The sequence below is a fragment of the Polypterus senegalus genome, chromosome 1 (genome assembly GCF_016835505.1).
Source record: "Polypterus senegalus isolate Bchr_013 chromosome 1, ASM1683550v1, whole genome shotgun sequence".
In the NCBI taxonomy this organism is placed as follows: Eukaryota; Metazoa; Chordata; class Cladistia; order Polypteriformes; family Polypteridae; genus Polypterus; species Polypterus senegalus.
The window spans coordinates 161,551,299-161,578,072 of NC_053154.1; the positions used below are offsets into that span (position 1 = coordinate 161,551,299).

Here is a 26,774-nt window from a genome sequence, read left to right on the forward strand (position 1 = left end):
CTCAAGGTCTCTCAGATTTGAAGGGCACCTTCTCCCAACAGCAATTTTGAGATCTCTTCATAAGTGTTCAATCAGATTTAGATCCGGATTCATTGCTGGCCACTTCAGAACTCTCCAGCGCTTTGTCTTCAACCATTTCTGGGTGCTTTTAGAGTTATGTTTGGGGTCATTGTCCTGCTGGAACACCCATGACCTCTGACGCAGACCCAGCTTTCTGACACTGGGCCCTACATTGCACCCCAATATCTTTTGGTAGTCTTCAGATTTCATGATACCTTGCACACAGTCAAGGCATCCAGTACCAGAGGCAGCAAAACATCCCCAAAACATCTTAGAACCTCCACCATGTTTGACTGTAGGTAGTGTTGTTTTTTTCATTGGCCTCATTTCATTTTCTGTAAACAGTACAATGATGAGCTTTACCAAAAAGCTCTACCTTGGTCTCATCTGTCCACAAAGACGTTCTGTAGGAAGGATTTTGGCTTCCTCAAGTACATTTTGGCAAACTCCAGTCTGGCTTTTTTATGTTTCTGTATCAGCAGTGGGGTCCTCCTGGCTCTCCTACCATAGCGTTTCATTTCGTTCAGATGTCAATGGATAGTTCGAGCTGACACTGTTGCACCCTGAGTCTGCAGAACAGCTTGAATATGTTTTGAAGTTGATTGGTGCTGTTTATCCACCATTCAGACTATCCTTCACTGCGGTCTTATCAATCTTTCTCTTTAGCTACAGTGCCATGTGCTGTGAACTTCTTGATTATGTTGCGCACAGTGGACAAAGGAACATGAAGATGTCTAGAGATTGACTTGTAGCCTTGAGATTGTTGATATTTTTCCACAGTATTTGTTCTCAAGTCCTCAGACAATTCTCTGCTCTTCTTTATGTTCTCCATGCTTAGTGTGGCACATTCAGACACACAACAGGAAGACTGAGTCAACTTTTCTCCATTTTAACTGGCTTCAGGTATGATTGCTATATTGCCAGCACCTGTTTCTTGCCACAGGTGAGTTCAAACGAGCATCATATGCTTGAAATAAAACGATTTACCCACAATATTGAAAAGGTGCCAATAATTTTGTCCGGCCCGTTTTTGGAATTCTGTGTAATGTCAGATTTGGCTATTTTTCTCTGTTTTTTTGTGTTGTTCCAATGCACATAAAGGAAATAAAAGTGTGTATACCAAAACATTTGTAATTGCAACAATTTTCTGGGAGAAATGGTATATTTACTGGGAAAATTCCAGTGGCCATGACTGTATATGTATGTATATACAGTGTGTATATATATATATATATATATATATATACACTCACCTAAAGGATTATTAGGAACACCTGTTCAATTTCTCATTAATGCAATTATCTAATCAACTAATCACGTAGCAGTTGCTTCAATGCATTTAGGGGTGTGGTCCTGGTCAAGACAATCTCCTGAACTCCAAACTGAATTTTAGAATGGGAAAGAAAGGCGATTTAAGCAATTTTGAGCGTGGCATGGTTGTTGGTGCCAGACGGGCCAGTCTGAGTATTTCACAATCTGCTCAGTTACTGGGATTTTCACGCACAACCATTTCTAGGGTTTACAAAGAATGGTGTGAAAAGGGAAAAACATCCAGTATGCGGCAGTCCTGTGGGCGAAAATGCCTTGTTGATGCTAGAGTTCAGAGGAGAATGGGCCGACTGATTCAAGCTGATAGAAGAGCAGCTTTGACTGAAATAACCACTCGTTACAACCGAGGTATGCAGCAAAGCATTTGTGAAGCCACAACACGCACAACCTTGAGGTGGATGGGCTACAACAGCAGAAGACCCCACCGGGTACCACTCATCTCCACTACAAATAGGAAAAAGAGGCTACAATTTGCACGAGCTCACCAAAATTGGACAGTTGAAGACTGGAAAAATGTTGCCTGGTCTGATGAATCTCGATTTTGGTTGAGACGTTCAAATGGTAGAGTCAGAATTTGGTGTAAACACAATTAGAACATGGATCCATCATGCCTTGTTACCACTGTGCAGGCTGGTGGGGGATGTTTTCTTGGCACACTTTAGGCCCCTTAGTGCCAATTGGGCATCGTTTAAATGCCACGGGCTACCTGAGCATTGTTTCTGACCATGTCCATCCCTTCATGACCACCATGTACCCATCCTCTGATGGCTACTTCCAGCAGGATAATGCACCATGTCACAAAGCTCGAATCATTTCAAATTGGTTTCTTGAACATGACACTGAGTTCACTGTACAAAAATAGCCCCCACAGTCACCAGATCTCTACCCAATAGAGCATCTTTGGGATGTGGTGGAACGGGAGCTTCGTGCCCTGGATGTGTATCCCACAAATCTCCATCAACTGCAAGATGCTATCCTATCAATATGGGCCAACATTTCTAAAGAATGCTTTCAGCACCTTGTTGAATCAATGCCACGTAGAATTAAGGCAGTTCTGAAGGCGAAAGGGGGTCAAACACCATATTAGTATGGTGTTCCTAATAATCCTTTAGTTGAGTGTATATATATATATATATATATATATATATATATATATATATATATATATACTGTATATCCATCCATCCATCCATCCTCTTCTGCTTATCCGGGGTCAGGTCGCGGGGCATCAGCTTAAGCAGAGAAGCCCAGACTTCCCTCTCCCCGCCACTTCTTCCAGCTCTTCGGAGAATCCCAAGGTGTTCCCAGGCCAGCCGGGAGACATAGTCTCTCAGCGTGTCCTGGGTCTTCCCCAGGGCCTCTTGGACGTGCCGAACACCTCACCAGGGAGGCGCCCAGGAGGCATCCTGATCAGATGCCGAGCCACCTCATCTGACTCCTCTCGATGCGGAGGAGCAGCGGCTCTACTCTGAGCCCTCCCGGATGACTGAGCTTCTCACCCTATCTTTAAGGGAAAGCCCAGACACCCTGCGGAGGAAACTCATTTCAGCCGCTTGTATTCGCGATCTCGTTCTTTCGGTCACTACCCATAGCTCATGACCATAGGTGAGGGTAGAAATGTAGATCCACTTGTAAATTGAGAGCTTTGCCTTACGGCTCAGCTCCTTTTTCACCACGACAGACCGATGCAGAGCCCGCATCACTGCGGATGCCACACTGATCTGCCTGTCGAATTCACGCTCCATTCTTCCCTCACTCGTGAACAAGACCCAGAGATACTTGAACTCCTCCGCTTGGGGCAGAATCTCTCCCCCAACCCTGAGAGGGCACTCCACCCTTTTCCGGCTGAGGACCATGGTCTCGGATTTGGAGGTGCTGATTCTCATCCCAGCCGCTTCACACTCAGCTGCGAACCTATCCAGAGAGAGCTGAAGATCACGGCCTGATGAAGCAAACAGGACAACATCATCTGCAAAAGCAGTGACCCAATCCTGAGTCCACCAAACCGGACCCCTTCAACACCCTGGCTGCGTCTAGAAATTCTGTCCATAAAAGTTATGAACAGAATCGGTGACAAAGGGCAGCCCTGGCGGAGTCCAACTCTCACTGGAAACGGACTCGACTTACTGCCGGCAATGTGGACCAAGCTCTGACACCGTTGTACAGGGACCGAACAGCTCTTATCAGGGGGTCCGGTACCCCATACTCCCGGAGCACCCCCCACAGGATTCCCCGAGGGACACGGTCAAATGCCTTTTCCAAGTCCACAAAACACATGTAGACTGGTTGGGCAAACTCCCATGCACCCTCTAGGATTCTGCTAAGGGTGTAGAGCTGGTCCACTGTTCCGACCAGGGCTAAAACCACACTGTTCCTCCTGAATCTGAGGTTCACTATCCGACGGACCCTCCTCTCCAGAACCCCCAATAGACTTTTCCAGGGAGGCTGAGGAGTGTGATCCCTCTATAGTTGGAACACACCCTCCGGTCCCCCTTTTTAAAGAGGGGGACCACCACCCCGGTCTGCCAATCCAGAGGCACTGTCCCCGATGTCCATGCGATGTTGCAGAGACGTGTCAACCAAGACAGTCCTACAACATCCAGAGCCTTAAGGAACTCGGTATCTCATCCACCCGGGGCCCTGCCACCAAGGAGTTTTTTGACCACCTCGGTGACTTCAGTCCCAGAGATGGGAGAGCCCACCTCAGAGTCCCCAGGCTCTGCTTCCTCATTGGAAGGCATGTTAGTGGGATTGAGGAGGTCTTCGAAGTACTCCCCCCACCGACCCACAACGTCCTGAGTCAGGTCAGCAGCGCACCATCCCCACCATATACGGTGTTGACACTGCACTGCTTCCCCCTCCTGAGATGCCGGACGGTGGACCAGAATCTCCTCGAAGCCATCCGAAAGTCGTTCTCCATGGCCTCCCCAAACTCCTCCCATGCCCGAGTTTTTGCCTCAGCAACCACCAAAGCCGCATTCCGCTTGGCCTGCCAATACCTATCAGCTGCCTCCAGAGACCCACAGGACAAAAAGGTCCTATAGGACTCCTTCTTCAGCTTGACGGCATCCCTCACTGCCGGTGTCCAAGAGCGGGTTCGGGGATTGCCGCCACGACAGGCACCGACCACCTTGCGGCCACAGCTCCGGTCAGCCGCCTCAACAATAGAGGCACGGAACATGGCCCATTCGGACTCAATGTCCCCACCTCCCTCGGGGCGTGGTTGAAGTTCTGCGAAGGTGGGAGTTGAAGCTACTTCTGACAGGGGACTCTGCCAGCCATTCCCAGCAGACCCTCACAACACGTTTGGGCCTACCAGGCCTGACCGGCATCTTCCCCACCATCGCAGCCAACTCACCACCAGGTGGTGATCAGTTGACAGCTCCGCCCCTCTCTTCACCCGAGTGTCCAAGACATGTGGCTGCAAGTCCGATGACACGAACACAAAGTCGATCATCGAACTGAGGCATAGGGTGTCCTGGTGCCAAGTGCACATATGAACACCCTTATGCTTGAACATGGTGTTCGTTATGGACAATCCGTGACGAGCACAGAAGTCCAATAACAAAACACCGCTCAGGTTCAGATCGGGGGGAACGTTCATCCCAATCACGCCCACGTGAGCATTGAAGTCTCCCAGCAGAACGAGGGAGGGAAGGTACGCCCTCCAGCACCCCCTCCAGGGACTGCAAAAAAGGTGGATACTCCAAACTGCCGTTCAGCGCATATGTACAAACAACAGTCAGGACCCTTCCCCACACGAAGGCGGAAGGAGGCCACCCTCTCGTCCACTGGGGTAAACCCCAATGCACAGGCTCCAAGTCGGGGGGCAATAAGTATGCCCACACCTGCTCGGCGCCTCTCACTGGGGGCAACTCCAGAGTGGTAGAGAGTCCAGCCCCTCTCAAGGAGATTGGTTCCAGAGTCCAAGCTGTGCGTCGAGGTGAGTCCGACTATATCTAGCGGAACCTTTCAACCTCGCGCACTAGCTCAGGCTCCTTCCCCTTCAGAGAGGTGACATTCCACATCCCAAGAGCCAGTTTCTATAGCTGAGGATCAGACCGCCAAGGTCCCCGCCTTCGGCCACCACCCAATTCACACTGCACCCAACTTCCTTGGCCCCTCCCATAGGTGGTGAGCCCATGGGGAGCGTTAGGGTATATATATATATATATATATATATATATATATATATATATATATATATATATATATATATATATATATATATATATAATTGTGACGGATGGCTGTGGCCCATGCCTGGCCAGGACGCCCCTTCACCACATCTGCCAGGGGGACAAGGGTGGGAAGCCCAGTATCTCCTCCTGGACGCTAGGTGGCAGCCTCACTGGGTTTCAGCGGTGCCTCGGACTCCCCCAGGGCTTCATGGGGGTTGGAATTCTCTGCAGCGCTGTGGGGTTCTGCAGGCGCCACCAGGCTGGCCCCTTTTGGGCACTGGTTTTGCCTTACCTGGAAGTGTAGCCGGATGTCGCCAATCAAGCACCTGGAGCATTTCCGGGTACCCAATAAAAGGGAGCCAGTGACCACCACTGGAGCACAGGAGCCAATATCAGAAGGAAGAGGACGAGGTTGCCAGGGAGGAGTGGTGGAGGAAGAGAAAGTGCTTGGTGATTGTTGTACTGCGCTTGGGACTGTGTTGTGGCTGGAGGGATTATGGGGAAGATGTTCCCTCCAGCTGAAGAAAAATAAATAGTTTATTTTATTTTACCCAAACCTCCATGTCAATCTGTGTCGGGTCAGGCGCTACATAGCTGTTCTTGCAATATATATATATATATATATATATATATATACATATATATATATATATATATATAAATAAATACATATATATATAAATAAATATATATATTTATTTATATACTGTATATGTATTTATTTTATATATATATGTACACACACAGTACATCCCCAAAATTTGCGCGGGTTACGTTCTTAGAGCACCCACGAATTGTGAAAAACCATGACTTTTGGATGTGGTTAAAAAATGCCTTTTAAATGCCTATTTTTATAGTTGAAACCCTAAATACAGTATGCCCCAAAAGCACTTTAATTTTGTTGCAAACTCAGCTTAATACATTAATACATTACTTAAGAAATTACCTTAATACATTACCTAAAAATAGAATGTAAAGGTAAACCCATCTACTGTACAGTACTGTATTGCTGTGTCTCCCGTGGTGCTAGAATGTAAAATACCAATGTTACCGCTATACATACTGTAATTCATGCAAGTGCGTTTTCTTTGGTATGCCCTGCCGTTTTCTTTTTTATAAGTAGAGTAAATACATAGTAATTTAATTTAATTAAAATATAGTAAAATGTACTGGTACTCAACTAGGGAATCCTGGACATTTTTCATTCCCGCATTCCCGGGAATGAGACTGCTGTAATTCCCAGAAAAATAGGAATGGCCAAGCTCGCATATATAGCGTGTAAAAGTGTAAAAATCGATCAAGAAATAACAGTTATAGTTGAAAATAATTAAGATGGCGCCATTGCTGCAGCTTGCACTTCATCAGACAACAGCTTTGAACAGCAACTTAAATATTGCAAAGCGTCAGTCTGTTGCATCCCCATTATCTGTGCCAAGAAACTTGCCATCACAGAATGATGACAAGAAACTGGATACATCAGTAAAAGCTGAAATGGCGGTGTTTCAAAGCAACAGCAAGCACGGGCGTTGCTTAGAACAAGTGTGTCAGTAACTGATGATTGTGCCGCCTACTTCAGTGGAGGAAAAACGTGCTTTCTTAGTGGCTAGCGTACTTCTGCACGAAGGTGCGCTCTTGCCTGGATGACCACACACTGGACACGTTAATAATAATAATAATAATAAAGTACATTTATATAGCGCAGTGGTTCTCAACCTGTGGGGCAGGCCCCCCTAGGGAGGCGCAAAGTAATAAAAAGGGGGGCGCGAAGATGTGAAAAAAAGAAAACAAGAATCAAAAATATGAAAAATACATCTATTGAAACCAAAACAAATTAACTTAATCTACATTCTGATACTAGAAAAATAAATATAGAGTTAGATAAATGTCGATAAAAGTTAAATAGGTACAATAAAATATGCATCTATGATATATCATTAATTAAAAAAGAACAAATTGGTATTAGTGGGCTCCTTTCAAAAAATGTTAGGGGGGCGCGATTAGAACTGTTATGAAAACTCGGGTCGCAAATACTTAAAGGTTGAGAAACGCTGATATAGCACTTTTCTCAGTACTCAAAGCGCTATGCGCACTGGGAGCAACCGGGAAGCGAACCCGCAATCTTCCACAGTCTCCTCACTGCAAGAAAGCAGCACTACCAGTGCGCCACCTGTGAGGACATTGTTCTTTCTACGCTCTTATTACCACAACTAAAGATACATGTACTTATTTGACAGCATGAACTGCTTGTAGATAAGGTTAGTCTTTTATTTGTGTCAACATATTGCAGTAGTTTTATTAAAAATAAGTGTCGGTCGTTCTAAAACCGTTCACATGTGAGATGCCTGTGCACTGTGTCATCCCCGGGATTCCCGGGAATGAAATGCGGGATTCCCTAGTACTCGCCAATGATGAATGATATTGATAATGATGATGAAGTAGCTGTGCAGTACAATGCAGAGGATTTAAAACTCCTCGGGTGGCACCTCTTCTTCAGGCGCTTCAGGAGGAGTCGTATCTTTGGATGGGTCTTCCTCTGGTGGGGTTTTGTGCTGGCTTTTTTTTATAGATTTCAGGAACATTGTGATGGGAAGTTGCTACATTGTCTCCTGTAACGAACTGCTGGTACAATTTCCGTGCTTTCTCACGGATGATGTTACCATCCAAGGGGATGTTTTTCTTCCTGCAGTCAGTGATCCACAATGCCAAGGCAGATTCCATCCTGACGATATTTTTATTCCTTACGGTCATTACCTTTTTGGCACTATCACAGAAACTTACAGATACGATACTCCAGATCTCTGCTTCGTTCTCCTTTATGTAGCATGCGGTGCTTTCATTAGTGCCATAGTGGTGCGCTACTGCAGCATAACCATTTAGTTCCCAGAGCAAATCCAGTAGTTCAACCTTCTCCTGGAGTGTTTGAAACTTCTTCTGGCGCTTAGGCTCAGTGCCAGAAGCCTTAGAAGGTGCAGGGCGATTCGGCGACATCTTGTGCGTTTAAGAGTAACAAAATTAATACAATAACAAAATGGAAAACACGAGGACACTCAGCTGGTGTTGCGTCACAGGGCAGCAATCAATCAGCAGCAAGGAGAAATGAATAACGCTCTTGGATTGGCTACTATCATCATCTTAAACCGCGTTTCCCTCAGCGTTTGCTTCCTGTCCTTTCTACAGCACAGTATTGCCACGTAAAAAGCCATAAAAAATTGCGGAGGATATTTGCACTTTGAGCTAACAATTAACAGTTAGGTTCTAAGGAAAAATCCGTGAACGACTGAGTTTACGAACCCTGAACCGCGACTTTGTGTGGGTCTACTGTGTGTATATATATATATATATATATATATATATATATATATTGTGGGGTACAGGGTCTGAGCTAACATTAAATAAAGCCGTGGACATCGCAAGATGTTACAAGCACAGCTGAGAACCTTCAATGCATGTACTCCGAGCGGCTCACGTGAACTGACTGTGAACACAGTACGCAGACAACAAGCAAGAGCTCCAAAGAGCGCTGAACAAAAAACGCATTACACAATTGAGAAGGCAGCAAAACAATATGAAGCGAGTGACGATACAAGCATATTCATAAGTGCAGCTACTGCGGAAACAAAGCACACGGTGGAAAAGTCAATGTCCAGCTAAAGGAAGACAGTGCAAAAAATGTAGTAAATTGAACCACTTCTCTAAAGTTTGCAGGACTGGGAAAGGTAAACCCGTGCATGCAGTGTGTGATGTCTCAGATAAAGAGGAAGACGAGCTGTTTATTGATGCAGTAAGAAAAGAACAACCTTCAGAATCTGAACAAGCCTTTGTAGACATATCAATAGGAAAGCAAGGTGTAAAGCTTAAGTTTAAATTAAGTTCATAGACACACTGCCGCTAAATATTCGCAGGCAAATCCACAACTTAATACTGGGAATACCTGTTAAACATCTTAGATTCACGAGTACTGTGAATCTATTTTGGGTAGTGAACACTTCGATGAATGAAAACTGTTATCTTTACAACGGTTGACAAACATGAAATGTAACTTGCACACAACACATCCTCCAAATACGAACCTGATTGAAAGAAATAATGATAATCAAATCCTTGATGACAGCAACACTCATAACAGTCACAAAACAATTACATTGACAATCATGTTACGTTATTTTTAAAATGTTTCCTTTTCTTTTTCATAACTTCTTTAACACACTATTTCTCCGCTGCGAAGCGTAAGTATTTTGCTAGTATATATATATATATATATATATATATATATATATATACTGTTAGTACTGTTAGTATTCAGTAGTAATGAAAATTATCTTATGCACACATTTCTGATAGCATTTTTGTGCATCGTGTTTCTATGGTGCAGCTACTCAACTGCTTCAAAAGATCTCTTGAAAAGCTGAAGATTTTCTATTATCTTTCTCAGCTTCTGTCATTGTGTACCATCAACTACACTGTGTGCACAATTATTAGGCAAGTTGTATTTTTGAGGATTAATTTTAATATGGAACAAACACAGTGCTATCAGTCAATCCAAAATGTTAATAAACCTGAATGTTTCACAACGGAAATGTGAGTGTGAACATCATCAGGGGAATACATATGTGCACAATTATTAGGCAACTATTAGTGTGCAGATTTATTATGCAACTAAAGGAAAAATGAAAATTTTCCCATCTCACTGGTTTATTTTCATCTGTTATAGTGAGAATAATAAACAAACACCACAAAATTTACAAATAAACATCTCTGACATTTCAAAAAAAATAAATCAATCAATCAATGACCAATATAGCCACCCTTCTTTCCAATAACAGTCATAAGCCTTTCCATTCATGGAGTCTGTCAGTTTCTTGATCTGTTGACGATCAGCTTTTTGTGGAGCAGTGACTACAGCCTCCCAGACACTCTTCAGAGAGGTGTATTGTTTTTCTCCCCCGTAAATCTAGTGTTTAAGAAGTGCCCACAAGTTTTTCGATAGGGTTTAGGTCAGATGAGGAAGGGGGACCATGTCATTATTCCTTCATCTTTAAGGCCTTTACTGGCTGGCCACGCAGTGGAGAACTTCGATGCAAGTGATGGAGCATTGGCCTGCATAAAAATCATGGTCTTTTTCCTGTATCACTGTTTGAAGAAAGTGTCTTCGAAAAACTGGCAGTTGGTTTGGGAGTTGATTTTGAGTTCATCTTCAATGCAAAAAGGTCCAACTAGCTCATCTTTAAAAATACCAGCTCATACCAGTACCCCACCTCCACGCTTGGAGTGGAGCTCTGTGCCCATTACTGATCCACAGGTCCATCCATCTGGTCCATCAAGAGTCACTCTCATCTCATCGGTCCATAAAACCTTTGAAAAAAATCTGTCTTCAGATATTTCTTGGCCCAGTTTTGACGTTTCAACTTATGTTTCTTGTTCAGTGGTGGTTGGGTTTCAGCCCTCCTTACCTTGGCCATGTCTTTGAGCACTGAACACCTTGTACTTCTGGGCACACCAGGTAGGTTGCAGCTCTGGAATATGAAAGTACTGGAGGATAATGGGTTCCTGGTAGCTTCATGTTTGATTCTTCTCAAATCTTTGGCAGCTAATTTTCATCTTTTGTTCTCAACACGTTTCTTGCGACCCTGTTGACTATTTGCAACAAAATGTTTGATGGTTCTGTGATCACACACCAATATCTTAGCAATTCCAAAAGTGCTGCATCCCTCTGAAAGACTTTTTACAATTTTTGACTTTTCAGAGTCAGTTAAATCTCTTTTTTGGCCCATTTTGCCTGAGGAAAACTAGCTGCCTAATAATTCTGCACACCTTGATATAGGGTGTTGATCTCCTTAGGCCACACCCTCCCTCATTACACAAATACACATCACCTGACGTGCTTAAATCCAATAAGCATTCAAGTTAATACAGCTTGGAGTTGGAATATACGCATAAAAATGATGATATGGTCAAAATACTCACTTGCCTAATAATTGTGCACACAGTGTATACCAAAACCCAGAAATGCAGTTTTTTTAAACATCTTTCATGTTTTGTTTTATCGATTTTATAGATATACATTATGGAACACTTGTGAACAGACTTATTCTTAAACAAAAAGAAGTCTAATGTTTGAAAAACATTTTTTGTGGATCATCTTAAAATCCATTCATGTCTGTTATACCATTTGTTGTTGATAACAGGTAATTTAACATGGGTAACCCACCACCTTCAGACAGCGTGGGCCCTTGAGAAAAGCCCTTAACCTGCAATTGCTCTGTCCTGGGTATGATGTTAACCTGCATCCAAACCTGCAAGCAGGTCCTCCAACTTTCAGGGAAAACTTGGGGGTTAGTGGCAGGATTAGCATTCCATCTACTGTAACCGCCTCACACTGTTCCATTCAGACTAGAGTGGTGCTGAGGTGTCACTCACTGCACAGCTGCACGCTGGTCCTAATTTGGGACCCTGAGGTGGTTCGCCAAGAGGTGGGTGTGATAATGCTCTGTATCAGTGCATGCTCCCAACCTCTCTCTCTCTCCCTCTCTCTTCTTAAAAATGAGATTTCAGACAATCCAGTATCCTTGATTTAAATGTCACATTAGACAACTTTTCCAGTGATTTTCAGTCATAGCCTTTATTTCCATAATCTTTGCTAGTCAAAATCAGTTGCCAGAGTGTGACAGTGAAACCGATCACCAAATGCGATATACCCAACAACTCACTAAAACTAGTTGGTATCTTGCTATGATAAGTCAAACACGATTTTATCTTTAGTCTTAGGGGCAGGCTATGTGTTTGGGAGAGCTGACAACCAATGAGTGCTCATTCAACACTACAACGCACAGAAGGCAGCAATGAGAAATGAGGAACGTGGCTGTTTTGAACCTTGCAAACAGTAGAGAGACTTGTCTTTTTGACATTTTGTGTTTTACATAATAAAAACGGTTGAGGCTGAAGCTGATCTCGGATACCTATTAACCTATTACCTATTAAATGTAATGTGACATCATCCTTTGTTGGTTCTTTCTTTCTCTTTTTTTAATATGTTTAAATCTGTTGGGGTGATCCCTACCAGTTCTGATTCTGTTAAGCGCCTTTTCTAATCCTGCCTGGCATTACAATCAGGAACTATGTTGAGAATGCTCTGTAGAAACTGCGTATAAACCTTACAAGAAAGCAACAGAAAACAGAAAGTTTTGTTTTGTTTTTTTTTTTATATTTTGTGCATTTCCATAACACATGCCCATTCAGAGAGTGAATTAATCATAAGTGGAAAAATTTTCAGTTTATTTTGGTAATGTTATTCCAATGCCATTTTGTTTTATCACAGTGATCGCCATTTTGACTTTTGGTTTCATGAGCGCTGTCATCTCTTTTAAAGTTTCTAGGGCTATTGCTGATCACTTGACAGGACATAGCATCTTAATGATGTCATTTCCATTTCCCTTATAAAAGAAGGTGGAACCCAGGATTCTGTGTCCAAGCTTTGGTTGTTACAAGCAACTTATTAACTTTTGTTTTCAGTACATATTTCTCTCAGGGACCATGTTGTCATGGTATCTCATTTTTGCAGATTCACTCAAGATCAGATCGTAACTGATAGAATATGCTACCCAACATATATATGCATATTTCTAAGTATATGGAGTAGAGACACTTGTGAGGTTCTTTTTGACCACTCAGGTGTGCTGTTGAATAGCTTCTGGTGATGCCACCTCTGCATGGTATCAAATCTTGTCCATTCTTCATGTTTTAGCTCCTACCTGGTAGAGCAAGCTGTATGAATCCCTAAATGTATTTAAGAAGCATTTGGTGACTCTCCAGTTTGGTGAATTCCTGCCCAATTGATAATAGCTGTTTTGTTTTATAACCTAGGAATTGTAACCAGCATGTATTTTGTTCTGACCTGTTCACTTGTGGTGATCAATTTTGTGCCCTTGTCCTGTAAGGCTTGTTTCCCAAGCAGTACCCCACACTGATGTGTACTTGATTATGTTGACCTCTTTTGTAAGCTGTTTTGGTTAAAAGCATCTGCTAAGCAAATAAATGTGAATGCCATTGTGCCTTAGTGGAAGATGATTGAGTGGTGCAGAATCCCACAGCTGCTTGTCATAAATTACTTGCAAGATTTTTTTTGTTAGGCCTAGGTGTTCCACACTTTATTGCTGCTAATTAATGAAGACATTTTGATATGGCTCCAAGTTTGCTTTCATTTAGATTGGCTCCAGCAGACCTCCGTGACCCTGTAGTTAGGATATAGCGGGTTGGATAATGGATGGATGTCTAGGTGGCGCAGTGGGTAGCGCTGCTGTCTCACAGGAGTCCCGGGTTCGCTTCCCAGGTCCTCCCTGCATGGAGTTTGCATGTTCTCCCCGTGTCTGCGTGGGTTTCCTCCAGGTACTCCGGTTTCCTCCCACAGTCCAAAGACATGCAGGTTAGGTGCATTGGCGATTCTCAATGGTGCTTGGTGTGTGGGTTTGTGTATGTGTGTGTGTGCCCTGCCCAGGGTTTGTTTCCTGCCTTGCGCCCCGTGTTGGCTGGGATTGGATCCAGCAGACCCCTGTGACCCTGTAGTTAGGATATAGCGGGTTGGATAATGGATGGATGGATGTCTTGCTCTGCAGGTTATGACTCCTACCTCTTAGACTTGTATCAAATTAAATGAACAACATTTGTTTCAATAAACAGATTATTACTAATTACAGCAAAAGGATAATAGAAATAATAGTTGCTAATATTGTATATCAGTAGAAAACCAGGACAGAAGACAGATAAGATAAACTATCATTAAACAGATTCAGTATGCTGAGAGGTTTTCTGAAGTTTCTTTATTTTAGTGCTTTCTGTATTGAAATGTACCTTGCCATCACAGCTGGCTCACTCTTTGTTGCAGTAGTGTGGAGTCTTAGATGAGAGAGGGTGAAAATATTATGCTGCCACTCAAGTCTTTCTTGTTTCCAATTTAGGAAAGAACTACAAGTTTTTCTGGCACAGTTATTCTTGAATTCATTACACAATAGCAAACACAAGAAAGCAATACCTTAGTTGGCTATTTATTTTACTTTTACTTATCTTGGCACAGACAAACAAATCTTAAAAATACTAAACATGAAGAGATGCCCAGTACTGTAAACTGGCATTGTGCTTGATCTGGGTTCAAGTGAGGAAGTTTGTTTACAGTGGATTTGTCCTTGTTTGTCTCTTCCATTGGGCTTTAGTACATGGTATGGTTTTCCTGATCATTTTACATAGTAGGCCACACCTGTGCAGGATTATAGGAAAAAGTATGACTTTAATAGTTACTCCGAATATGTGATGTTTTCCTAAGAGTTTAATTGCTGAGATTCCCCTTTTGAATTAAGGCTACATCTCCAAGATTGGACTTGGTCACAGACATGAAGATAGAGCACAGAGGAGCTGATTGTATATGTTGTGGACCTTGTGGTCTCTCTGGGAAACTCAAAAAGATTTCAGAGGGTGCACAGCCCCATGGAGCGTGTGAAATTCCCATGATTTCCAGTGATTGTCTGGCTTTGTCAGTGACACACAGGAACAGACTGTGATTTATAAATGAGAATTGGTGATGAATGGAGAAAAAGTTTGCAGCTCAGAAAGACGGCAGGGGTCAGGATGAGGTAGCAACCCATTCTGAATCTTCCATGAGGAAGGTAGCCTAGAAAGCTGTGGATAGACCCTCAAGAACAGGGGTACCCATTGCGTCGATCGCAATCGTCCGGTAGATTGCAAAGGTAGTGCAGGTAGATCGCGTTGCATTCAAAAAAATTTTTTTAAACGTTAGTCTATCATATATCCTCCCTATGGCATTTGCCATTTGATTGACATACAGGGCGGCCAGTCTGAGATCTCTTCTCATCTAACACACTGGTCATCCCACATGCACGATCAAACGCGCGAGCTACTGCAAAACTCCAGGTTGTGATCAGTTAGCTTTCCAATTTATATCGACTAAAGAAGGGATTTAAAAAAAATTGTTTGGGGAGGGTATGGGCTGGATGTGGAATTGGAAGAGGATTTTTTTCTCACAATGTCACAATTGAAGTGCCTTTGTCTGATCTGTCAATCTATTATTGCTATTCCAAAGAAGGAAAATGTGGAAAGGCACTTTCAAAGTGTTCATCAAAACAACGAATCTGACGTCCTTCCAAAAAGCGATCTGAGAAAGAGAAAGGAGAGGGAACTAGAATCACAGTTAATCAGACAGCCGTCATTTTTCACTCGGCTGAATTTAAAAGCTCCTTGACTGCATTATTTGGCTGTACTTACTTATGCGAGTCAGCCTTCTCCCACATGACGATTATTAAATCCAAATACTGTAGTGACCATAAATGTATTGAATTGTTATTGTGCCATAAAGGTTATTCAGTTATGCAAGGTACGACAACATACATTTTATGTATAAAGTATACTCAGTATTTATGTGTTTATATATATATATATATATATATATATATATATATATATATATATATATATATATATATATATATATATATATATATATATATATATATATATACAGTATATAATTTTAATGTAGGTAGATCATTTGAACCTGGTCATTTTAAAAGCAGCTTGCAAGCTAAAAAAGTGTGGGCACCCCTGCTCAAGAAAATACCCCCAGAGGATCTTGAGAGAGGGGTAGGATGAGATGCCCAGTAGGATGGATTCATTGGTGACAACAATAACATATATGCAGGAACGAGCATGGTTTTATGATCCATCAGGCAAAAATGAGATACAGAGTAAGAGAGCATGAAGTTCAGCACACAGGATCAATTTCTGGTGAGACACAGGAGGAGCACATTCAGGAAGCATTTCATAGAGCCTAGAACCTCCACTCACCTCAATCCTGTATACTTGGTACAGCATTCCAGAAAGGAAGATTAAGTGGACCTCAGCCCAAAGACAGCATGAGTCTCTGCAATTTGATGAGGGCAACTGCAATATCACACAGATTGAAGCCAAAGGGGATGCAGATAGTTGGTTTCATAGTATGACAACAATCATTTGCCAGTGTGGTAAGACTACCCCCGTACACAGACAGACAGACACCAAATGTCCAAAACACACACGTCTATTAACGTTCTTCTGCACACACAATGCTCAAACCAGGCAAACTCAGTCTCTTTTTTTCTCTCTTCTTCTCTTTCTGCCTCCTTCACTCACACAAGCTTTGTCTTCTTACTCCTGACCCCAGCTCATCTAATGGAGTGAGGCGGCCCCTTTTATACTGCCCCAGGTGTGCTCCAGGTGCTTCTTGATGATCTTCTGATGGCACTTCCGGTTGTGGCGGAAGTGCCGTAGTCGAGGAATCCATAATACTCCGGACGCCCCCTGGCGGTGGCCCCCATGCAGACGAGGGCGGCTGCCCTCTCGTGGCTCAGGGGAGGTATTGTCCCTCTCCCGGTCCTTTCAGGTGTCCCAACTGGGCAGGATCCCCAGCCGTCTGCCACAGCAGCTATACTGCACAGTGGTTTGGCTATGTAGAGGAGAAGAACTCTGAGGTCTCCAATGCCAAAAATCACAGAGCCATCCAAATACAACAGCTGTGTCATGAGCTGTGGATGCTAAGACATGACCAGAACAGAGAAACTAAGACAGAACCAGGAAATTAACTACCTTTAAAAGCTGTTAGGGATGAGCATATTGGTCCTATCATGTTCTTTAGGAGAAATATATCACTTCCTTAATAACACCTCAAATGATTCACAGAGAGATCGAGTGATTGATCCGCACAAGTCTCTCATTGGTTCATCACCTCCAGAATTTAACTTCAACCAAAGACAGCCAAAGTTGAAGCATCAGGACTGAGTGGTGTACTATATGTCTTGTAGAAGGGGTGTCCAGAACTCCTCCAACAACTGTAGAAAATTCTAAGAGAATTCTGGCAAAAAGGGAGAGTTACTAAACAGTGGAGATGTGCGGCGGTTATTTGGATTCCCACAGAGGGGTCAAATATTCTGTGTCATCTTGCTGCTTAGTGTAGAGGGCAAAATGTTCTTCAGTGCCTTATCTAAATGCTCTGTGAAATTTACCCTTTGAAAGAACTACATTGACACTTCCTGGAGTGCCTGGCTGCTTAGAAAACACTGTGTTTTACACAGCAAATATGAGAAGCCTGTGAGGGAGTAGAAGACCTGTTGTTTTGTGGTTGAATCTTAACAATGCTTGTGGGTCCATGCCACACAGTATGGTCGAGATTGTGCTGCATAGACACTATGTTCCTAGCAACGTTCCAGACCTTATCTTGGATTATTACAAGCTTTAATTCTCTACTCAGGTCATGGTGTCAAACTAGAACCATTAGGGAAAAGGCATCATAACTGGCTGTATTATGTCAGTTTTCCTTATTGTACTTGTCATGAATATGTCTGTTAAATCAATAGAGGTGAAGTGCAGATGTCCCAAGAACAAGTCTGGGGTGTGGAAACCCCCAGTCAGAGCCTTCATGGCCGATCTCACAATCACGACAACATCAGTGCCTAGTGCCAGATGGATCCCTAGAGAAACTCATCTAATGGAGAAGGATGAGTTTCAGACCTAGTAAATCCAGGATCTTGGTGCTTAAGAGGATGTGATTAGTGGACAAGTACTGCTTCTTATTATTTGGTGCCGCTATTCTATCATACAGCATCCTGAAAGGGCCTTGGAATGATTTTTGACTCCAGCCTTAAGGACTCTTCTTTAATCAAGAAGACCATCAAATACATTGATGTCTGGTTCACAGAGCTAGATGACCAATCTATCATTGCCACCTCAGAAGTAATAACATAGTATAATATGTTCTTGCACAGTATTCCTTGCACAGTGTAGATACAGAGCAAGCACTATGACAACAGAATGCAAGAACAGATTATGCAATTTACTAAATAACTAAATACTTACTAGATCATACAACTACAGATAAAGATCAACATCTGAAATGCTGTGTATTTGAATAGAACCATTAGTTGGCTATCATTAAGTGGCCACTAACTACTTTTTTTTTTTAAAGAGGCACATTGCCATAGCTTTCACTTGTGCTGAGTTCAGATCTATGAAAGAAACATTTGATGTCAGGAAAACCACTGTCCACTGCTTTGTTCATGCTGTGTGCCATGCTGTTTGAGAGAAAATGTGAATGCACAAGTACATCAAGATGGCAAATGTTGTCTTGTGCAGTAGGATTGAGGAGTGTTCGATGGACACATGCATATGCCTACCACAGTTTCAGATTATTGTGACTGCATTAATCATAAGTGAGAGCTTTCTGTAATTGAAGATATTTGTGTTGGTGCACCTGGAAGTCCAATTGAAGCAGCCATATGCACCGCAGATAGGTTTGTTGAACAATGCTAAGACCTCTAGACAATTAGGAAGGCTTACTAATTAATGCATTAACTTATTTTGAAATGAAATTGCAATTGTTTATGAATGCAAAGGGACATGTAACATTATGGTAAACTGTTGGTAGGCTGTATGTTTTGTTGTAGGTGAGGCACATAATGGAAATCCTGTTTCATAGTTCATCAAAAATCTTTGCATACATGTCAGATGGCCTTGGTGTCACAATCACTCCTAATCCATTAACAATGATATAGCACATGCTGAAAAATCAATTGTAATATGGAATGCCACACTATAAGGATGCAGACTTTTAACTTTATTAACTGGAAGAATCCTACCCCCACCTTCTATAAATCAGTGGGAATGACACATTGTTTTATCTCAAATTAAAATAAATCTAATTCTCACTTAGGAGGTATTTTCTAATTTTTTTTAAACATGTTGGGTCTGAGATTGACTATGGTATGCTATTATTTGTTCTATTAAATTTAAAAAGTTAAGATTTTTTTTCTTTTTCACTTAGGTGGGGGTTGAATCTTTTTTTATTATTTCCTCATTGTATTTCTGTTTGTCTTTTTTTCTCTGTATTGATTTTGAAGTAAATGGTTGTAACTGTTATGTTATTATTAAATATTTCTTTGAGTAGTATGCCTATGTAAAATAAAAAATTATTAAAAAAAGACAAAATCCTGGATTTGACGCAACATTTATGCGTAAATACATTACTTTTTCAATTTTAAAACATTTCTACTTCAGTTTTTCACAGTCAATTATTTGAAAAATATTATATAAATACAGTTAATAACATTTAAAGCATTAGTTAGAATTGGTATAAAATGCAATAAAAATGTATATTTATAAATAAATTTGTATGCAGTTGTATCTTACACAATAGTTTACTTTATACCATTAACATGCGCTTTTATCATTCTTTACAGATGCTTCACTAATCTTAAGCACCTGGAGAAGGTTTCCTTAAGTGAAAAGCAAGTTTTGGAAATCTTTTATGAAAGCCATCACCAGGGGACCCTTTGCAAAAGATCCTTCTTAACTGCTGAAGTAACATTAAAGTTCCAAAACTGTGAACTTGGCTGCTCATTGGATGTTAATGGCTACCAATAGTATTCTTTTTGATCCTTGGTTTGGATTGTTAAGTAATGGATAGCAATACATTGGAAAACAAATACACATATACAGCAACCATGGGACATGTCCCTATTGAGGGAATATCTGCAATAAACTGATTTTTTGTTTAATTATTTTTTAAAGCTTTATATATAATATATATGCATATATATTTTAATTTTATTTATTTATTTATTTTTCCCCAGTCCAACTGCATTTCATCCTGCAGTTCCTTCTTAGTCTGTGTGCAGCTACCGTATGTTTGGCTGCTGTATGTCCTTGTTTTCTACTTGCTTTTTGAAATGCAACTTTAAATTTAAAGTTTGAGCTTTTCTGTTGCCTGGATCAAAGGCTCATCTTCTAAAGGACAGTGGATTACAAAGCATTGGAAGATTATGGCGGCAACATATCGTATTGTAGTCAGCACAATCAATTGTTACAACAGTGTTGTTATTGACCGTCGCTTTCAGCACACTGTGCATTACTGTAATGGGCCATGCCAGGTCCTCAAGCGTGGTATTGAGTGCACCATTGCCCATTGTAGCACTTGCTTAGAGTTGTTGGATGCACCTGCTGCACCAGCATCTAATAACAGACCCTGCAATCCTCAAGACCTTAGCAACAAATTTGCAGTACTTGAAAATGAATCTAATGCAGGTACATCTGTTGTTGAGGATTTTCAACAGGGCGTGCTGGGTGCCTCAAGGGGCAAAAAAGGACTTTCTTTACAAGGTTCAACTAGTCTTAAGGACATCACAGGTGAAGCTATAAATTTAGCCAGTGGCAAAATCAAGGAGTTTTCCTTTGAGAAAATTAAGTATACAGCTAGCCATGTTACACTTAGAAAGGGCAGAAAAGTGAGACCAGACTCCTTTAGCAGAAGGTCTACTGACTTAGACATCATTTATGGACACTTTGGTAATGATGAAAATTGCCCACCATTTGGCTTGGTGCAAAAGTCAGTAATGGAGGAACACAAGTTAAGCCGCAGCACTTCTCTTGAACAAAACATCAATAGCGTGGCCTCACTTTATCTGAACAGCTTAACCGATGAGAACCTTATTTCTAAAATTTTGGAAAAGACCAAATCTGACAGCAGTGCATCAGGTGAGGACATTAAAGCTTGCCTCAACATCTTGCTGAAGTGTTCAGAAGATCTGAAAAAATGCACAGATATTATAAAGCAATGTATAAAAAGGAAGTCAATGGGTGAGGGGAATACTGACAGTGGTACAAATCCAGAAGTGATTTACAAAAATGTGATGGCAAGGCTTTCCAGCTATTTAAAAAAGCTTCCATTTGAGCTTGAACATGGGCAGTTAGATCATTTGGAACACAGTGATCTTGCTGAACTTGTGAACAGTTTACATGGGCTACAACAGACTCCGTTTTCTCCAATATTTGGTAACGAGCAGCCCCCTAGGTATGAAGAAGTGGTCAGTTCCCCGCCTTTTCTTAACAATCTACCTCCCTCTTCTTTAGAACACCAGGGCCCCCATCATGATTCATATAACCTTGTGAAATCAGACTCAAACTTTCATACACCATCTCCTAATTTAATCTTACATAGTAATGAGCAGCAGAAAAGATCAACAACAGGTAATAGTTCCAGTGCTCTACCTCAGACTACAGCAATAAGTAAATCAGATAAGTATTCTTCTGCAAACTCCCTGCTGTCTAGCAGCAGTGACAGTATCTGTAAAGACTCAATGGAAGCACTGTATATAGAGGAAGAAGCTGATGTAGGAAAAGTACTAAGTAGGGAGTTGAAAGGAAAAAACACATTCAGTGTTGGGTTAATGGAAGACTTACAGCTGTCAAAAACATCAGAAACTACTGACACAAGTGTCCTCAGGAAAGGAGATTACTACAAGCCAAATCTGGAGTCCTGTTGCATACGTGGAGCTGGTGTAGAGCACACTTCTAAAAATGTTCCATTTGAGCAAAATTTCTTCCAGGAATCTGGACAGGGTGGTGCACAAGATGACATTGAAAAGCTACTGATGGATTTAGAGTGTCTTTCTAAAAAAATTGAAGAAGAGCCTCTTGCAAAACTGAAGTGCCAAGATATTCAAAACTGTATACCACAAACAGACCCATTGTATCCCTTGACTTTTGAATCAGGAAGCAATAATAATCCTTCAGTGCATGCAGATTCTTCATTTACTAAAAAAGACCCTTTAAAACAGATTAGCAGTGCAAATGAAGAAGACAGGATTCTATTGTTGCGCATCTTGGAGAGCATTGAAAATTTTGCTCAGGAGCTTGTTGAAACTGGCAGTGGAAAAGGAAACCTAGCACAAGAACGGGAAGTAATGCGTCTACTGCAAGAAACCCTTGGTAGTACAGCCAAACCAGAAAGAACTATGCTAAAAAGTTATTCATCCTCGGTAATTCGAGACACTGGTCCATCATTATCCATCCAGCAGACACCAGAAGTGATAAAGGTAAGTTTTAAGAAGAATTGTGTCTTTTTGAGCTATAACTGCAATAATGCATTCATTGAATTGCTTTTTGTTTTTTAGTAAATCATGTGCTTGTTTGTCTAATATATAGTGTGCTGGAAAAATATAAATAGGAGACCACCTAAATAAGTATACATATGTTTTTTTCTGTAGAACAGTTTCCCCCACTTTTAATTTTGATAGTGTGGAATCAAACTGATAATAAGAAATGTTGGTACTGGTTGGTTGAAGTTATTAGTAAAGCTATCAGTTTGTATGTAGTATGTATTTTTGAAGTGTCATGTGCAGTTGCATTATTCTAGCTCAATTTCAACATTTTCTTCTATTACATCATTTGAAAATCACACCAAAACCTACATTCCAAAGAACTATACAGATTTGTCCTTTCACATGTTCATGCCTAGAATACTATATTTGAGTTATATATATATGTATATTTTTGTAGGTGTTAACAGTAAATTGCTGTTACAGCTTTTGCAATGCTCCTTTCAGCACCATCACAAGTAACTTGTTTGAACATAATGCCCTTGTAGTTCACACCACACATTCCGAAATACACAGAAAAGTTAATGTACTGAAATGTAGTCACTGCACCCATATAATACCTTCTGAATTGTTATGTTAATAGGAAAACTAACACCAATGCATGTGATGCACTAGCCAGCAAAGCTGTAAAGCCAAGTGAATGCCATGTGGTTTTGAACAAAGTTCAGTCTGATGTACAAATTCAAAATGATTTTCAAAATAGTCTAGTCAACAACAGACAGAACTGGTGGGTGGGGTGAAGTGACGAGGCAATTGCCTCAGGAAACACTTTAGACAGGGTGGTATTTTTATGTAACTTTTTTTTTACAAGTCTATGACATCTTTGAATTAGTTAGCACACTACAGCAAGTACTCTTAGATGCTTACAGTGGAATCAACACTGCCAAATGCATTTCTCCGAAAGTTATGCATTTCAGGTGCTATATTTTTTAAAACATTTCACATCTCTGTAGAAAGAATCAAATGTATGTCACAAGTGAAAAAAAACTCAGTATTTAAATTGATAGGAAAATAGCTTGGTATTTAAAGTGATAGGAAAGGTAGCTAACAGTAATGGGGACAGCACCAATATAAATTTTTTAAGTTTTCAGCTACAAAAACTGTAACCATGGAAATTGTATTTAGGCCCTTGAGTTAAACTTACTAACTATTATGAAAAAAATCTATTTACACTATCGCTAATGTATGCAAAAAACACAATATTATTATCCAGTGAATGCATGGCATCAGTTTTTCTAGCTATGGAGATCTTGGCAGGTGAAAGAGTGAATGTAAAGAGTATAATCATCAAGTCACTGATGGTGCTGAACAACAGAGGATGGGACTTGTAGAGTTTTAATGCAAGTTTTAATGTAAGCCCATTTGAGAGATGCTTATACTTAGAAATACATCCAACTTTAACAGTGCATTTAAAGTCTACTGTTACAGTCCTGTTTAATTTCTCTTTGCCATTTATATATTTTGCATTCTATTCAAGTTTGAGGATTATTTTTTATTAAAATAATATTTATAATTTATGTTATACAGTATTATAGCTGGATTATTATATACTGTACATGTTGTAGCCTGTAATTTTTGCCCCCCTCCCTCCCAAACTTTATGAAAGGTTGGTGCACATACATATCTCATTGTGTCTGTCATTTTGTACAGTTTTATTAATTTCCATAATCTGTTGTTGTTAGTTATAACCGATATCTGTTTAGAGTCTCATAAATTTGCACTGCGCCTTTTAGTTTGCAGAGTGGAGTCTGAAACTAACAAAGCAGTTTAGACAAGTGTGAGGTATGTAGTGAATTTGTTTTCTGTACAGAATAGTGTGCACAGTGTGTGGGTATCTATATTATTTATTTAGAAACAGTTTTTTTACTAATACAGATACCAGAATGCATTAATACATTAATTAAATTATTAATTTCAATATAAGTTCATATGAATGCCACAGAGTGTCTTGGTAGCATTACTTACAAACTAGGAGACAACTATGAATTAGGTTTATCTTTTTTTCACAATATACCAACACACCTCCACAATCTCACACACTGGGCCATTAGCTAAATAAAATAAAGAGCATATATTTGATATGGGTATTCCAGTTTCCTCCCTATAGGATCCGTGCAGACATAATTAAAGGCAACTCTGCCCAGGTAGTCACCCGACTAGCATAAAACCCAGTATGTAGTATTAATCAAAAATATAATAACTCTCAAATAATGTAAAGATAAATGCTTCCTATTTACATAACAAATACAGTTTCATATCTACTGAAGTATCTTAAATTTTTAACATGTACAGACGTATCAAAGGATTAACTTGCCGAGTAAATAGTTTGTTTCAGCCGTCTGTGAATTAAACAGATTTTGTGTGATTTATTTGCAGACCTTTGACTGATCATTGATAATTGTGTAATTTTCTTTTTTTAATATTTATTTAAATTGAATTGTACATAAGAACTGTGTTGACTTTACATGTGAAGTTATAATTTATTGTGACTCCCCCAATGGTCTCTACTACTAAAGTATTATTCAGATATAAAAATGGCTAGTGACTTCACCCTTGATTGGACATTCCATATTGGCCATTGTTTTCTCTTTTTCCTTGCAGCTGTAAATTAAATTCATTCAACATGTTGGTCAGATCGGAAAAAAAATGCCAAGTCTAGCGACCATTGATCGTTATTAAGTTGCTTGTATTCTGCATGTTTAATGACAAGGAGAAACTCCTTTTTCTCTGGCCAGGGGTCTTGAAATCTTAGCAGGAATTTCTCCTTAGCCATCTGCCTCAACGAAGGCATCTTTTATCATCTCTCCATCTTGGAAAGACTTCTTATGCTTAATGATCAAGTGACTCACCTGGAAAGATGCTTCGGTGTGTCTGCCTTTGCTTTTGAATTCAGCCGAGTGAAAAATGACAGCTGTCCGATTAACTGCAGTTTTGATTCCCTCTCCTTTCTCTTTCTTGATCGCTTTTTGGAAGGAAGTCAGTTTCGTAGTTTTTATGATCAGTTCAAAAGTGCCTTTCCACATTTTTCTTCTTTGGAATAGCAATGATAGATTGACAGATCAGACAAACGCACTTTGATTGTGACATTTTGAGAGAAAACAATCCTCTTCCAATTCCACATCCAGCCCATAAGCAACACATTTTTTTTTAAATCCCTTCTTTAGTTGATATAAATTGGAAGGCTAACTAGATCACTTAGATAGCCGGAGTTTTGCAGTAGCTCACATGTTTCATCGTGTGTGCGAGATGACCAGTGTGTTAGAAGAAAAGAAATCTCAGACTGGCCGCCCTGTATGTCAATCAAGTGGCAAATGCCATAGGGAGGATATATGATAGACTAACATTTAAAAAAAAATTATTTTTTTGAATGCAACGTGATCTACCTGCACTACCTTTCCTATCTACCGGTCGATCACGATCAACGTATTGGGCACCCCTGGTCTAGACACATTTCAAGGATAATTAAAGCAAACACTTAACCACAATTCTGAGTGTCACGATAAATATTTATTATATGAGAGATTTCAGTTTTTTGATTTTAACTAAATCTGTGAACCATTCTGAACAAAGTGATGTCATACTCTGTTCCTTACAAAGGTTTTTATTTTTTTTCCATGTCTACTGTTTTAAGATTCTGATTCAAGATAATCTAGATTGAAAATCTTGAAGGTGGTGGAAATACACAAATATTCTAATCCAGAAATCAGAGAGTTACAGATTGATGATATTCGTGATTCTTTCTCCTCACATACACAAATGTTTGCTTCTAATAATAATATTACATAAGAAATACATATAAATGTGTACAATAAATATTTTTAAATAAACTAATTCAAATATTTTAAATAGACAAGTTTTGTAAAATCTGTTTTATATTTTTGGTGTAGCTTAGGTTTAAAATTTTTTTTAAGTAAAAGAAATACAAGTGTCTTACAATTAAAAGCATGTATTTCTTCTCCCACTCATATTTTTTAGACAGAGCTAAATATAAAAAAACAGCATTACCTAGGGCAGTTTTATATTTACTGACAGGGCACGAAATGGGTTAATGGCACTGTTTTGATCCTCAGGCTTGTCAAACGGAGACAAAGGTGTTAAAGGGCAGACTAAATTGGTTAGCTCAACGTCCTGTAGCATTCTGCTGGAGACTTGCTGTCGCCACGGTGGAAAACTAAACCTTCATGTTGCGGGGGTCAAAGCTAAGTTGAGAAATAGCTTTCTAAAACTTGATCCCAGC

At 40.5% G+C, this 26,774-nt stretch overlaps 1 protein-coding gene across 1 annotated transcript in view; it reads left to right on the top strand.

Annotated features, from left to right (window-relative positions):
• The window catches only part of ppp2r3a (protein phosphatase 2, regulatory subunit B'', alpha), a 230,030-nt gene that overhangs the window by 115,570 nt on the left and 87,686 nt on the right, over positions 1 to 26,774 (top strand). Inside the window, exon 3 of the mRNA XM_039761539.1 lies at positions 19,841 to 22,474. Within this exon, the coding sequence (XP_039617473.1) occupies positions 20,423 to 22,474 (2,052 nt within the window). The 5' untranslated portion in view covers positions 19,841 to 20,422. The remainder of the gene's footprint in view (positions 1 to 19,840; positions 22,475 to 26,774) is intronic.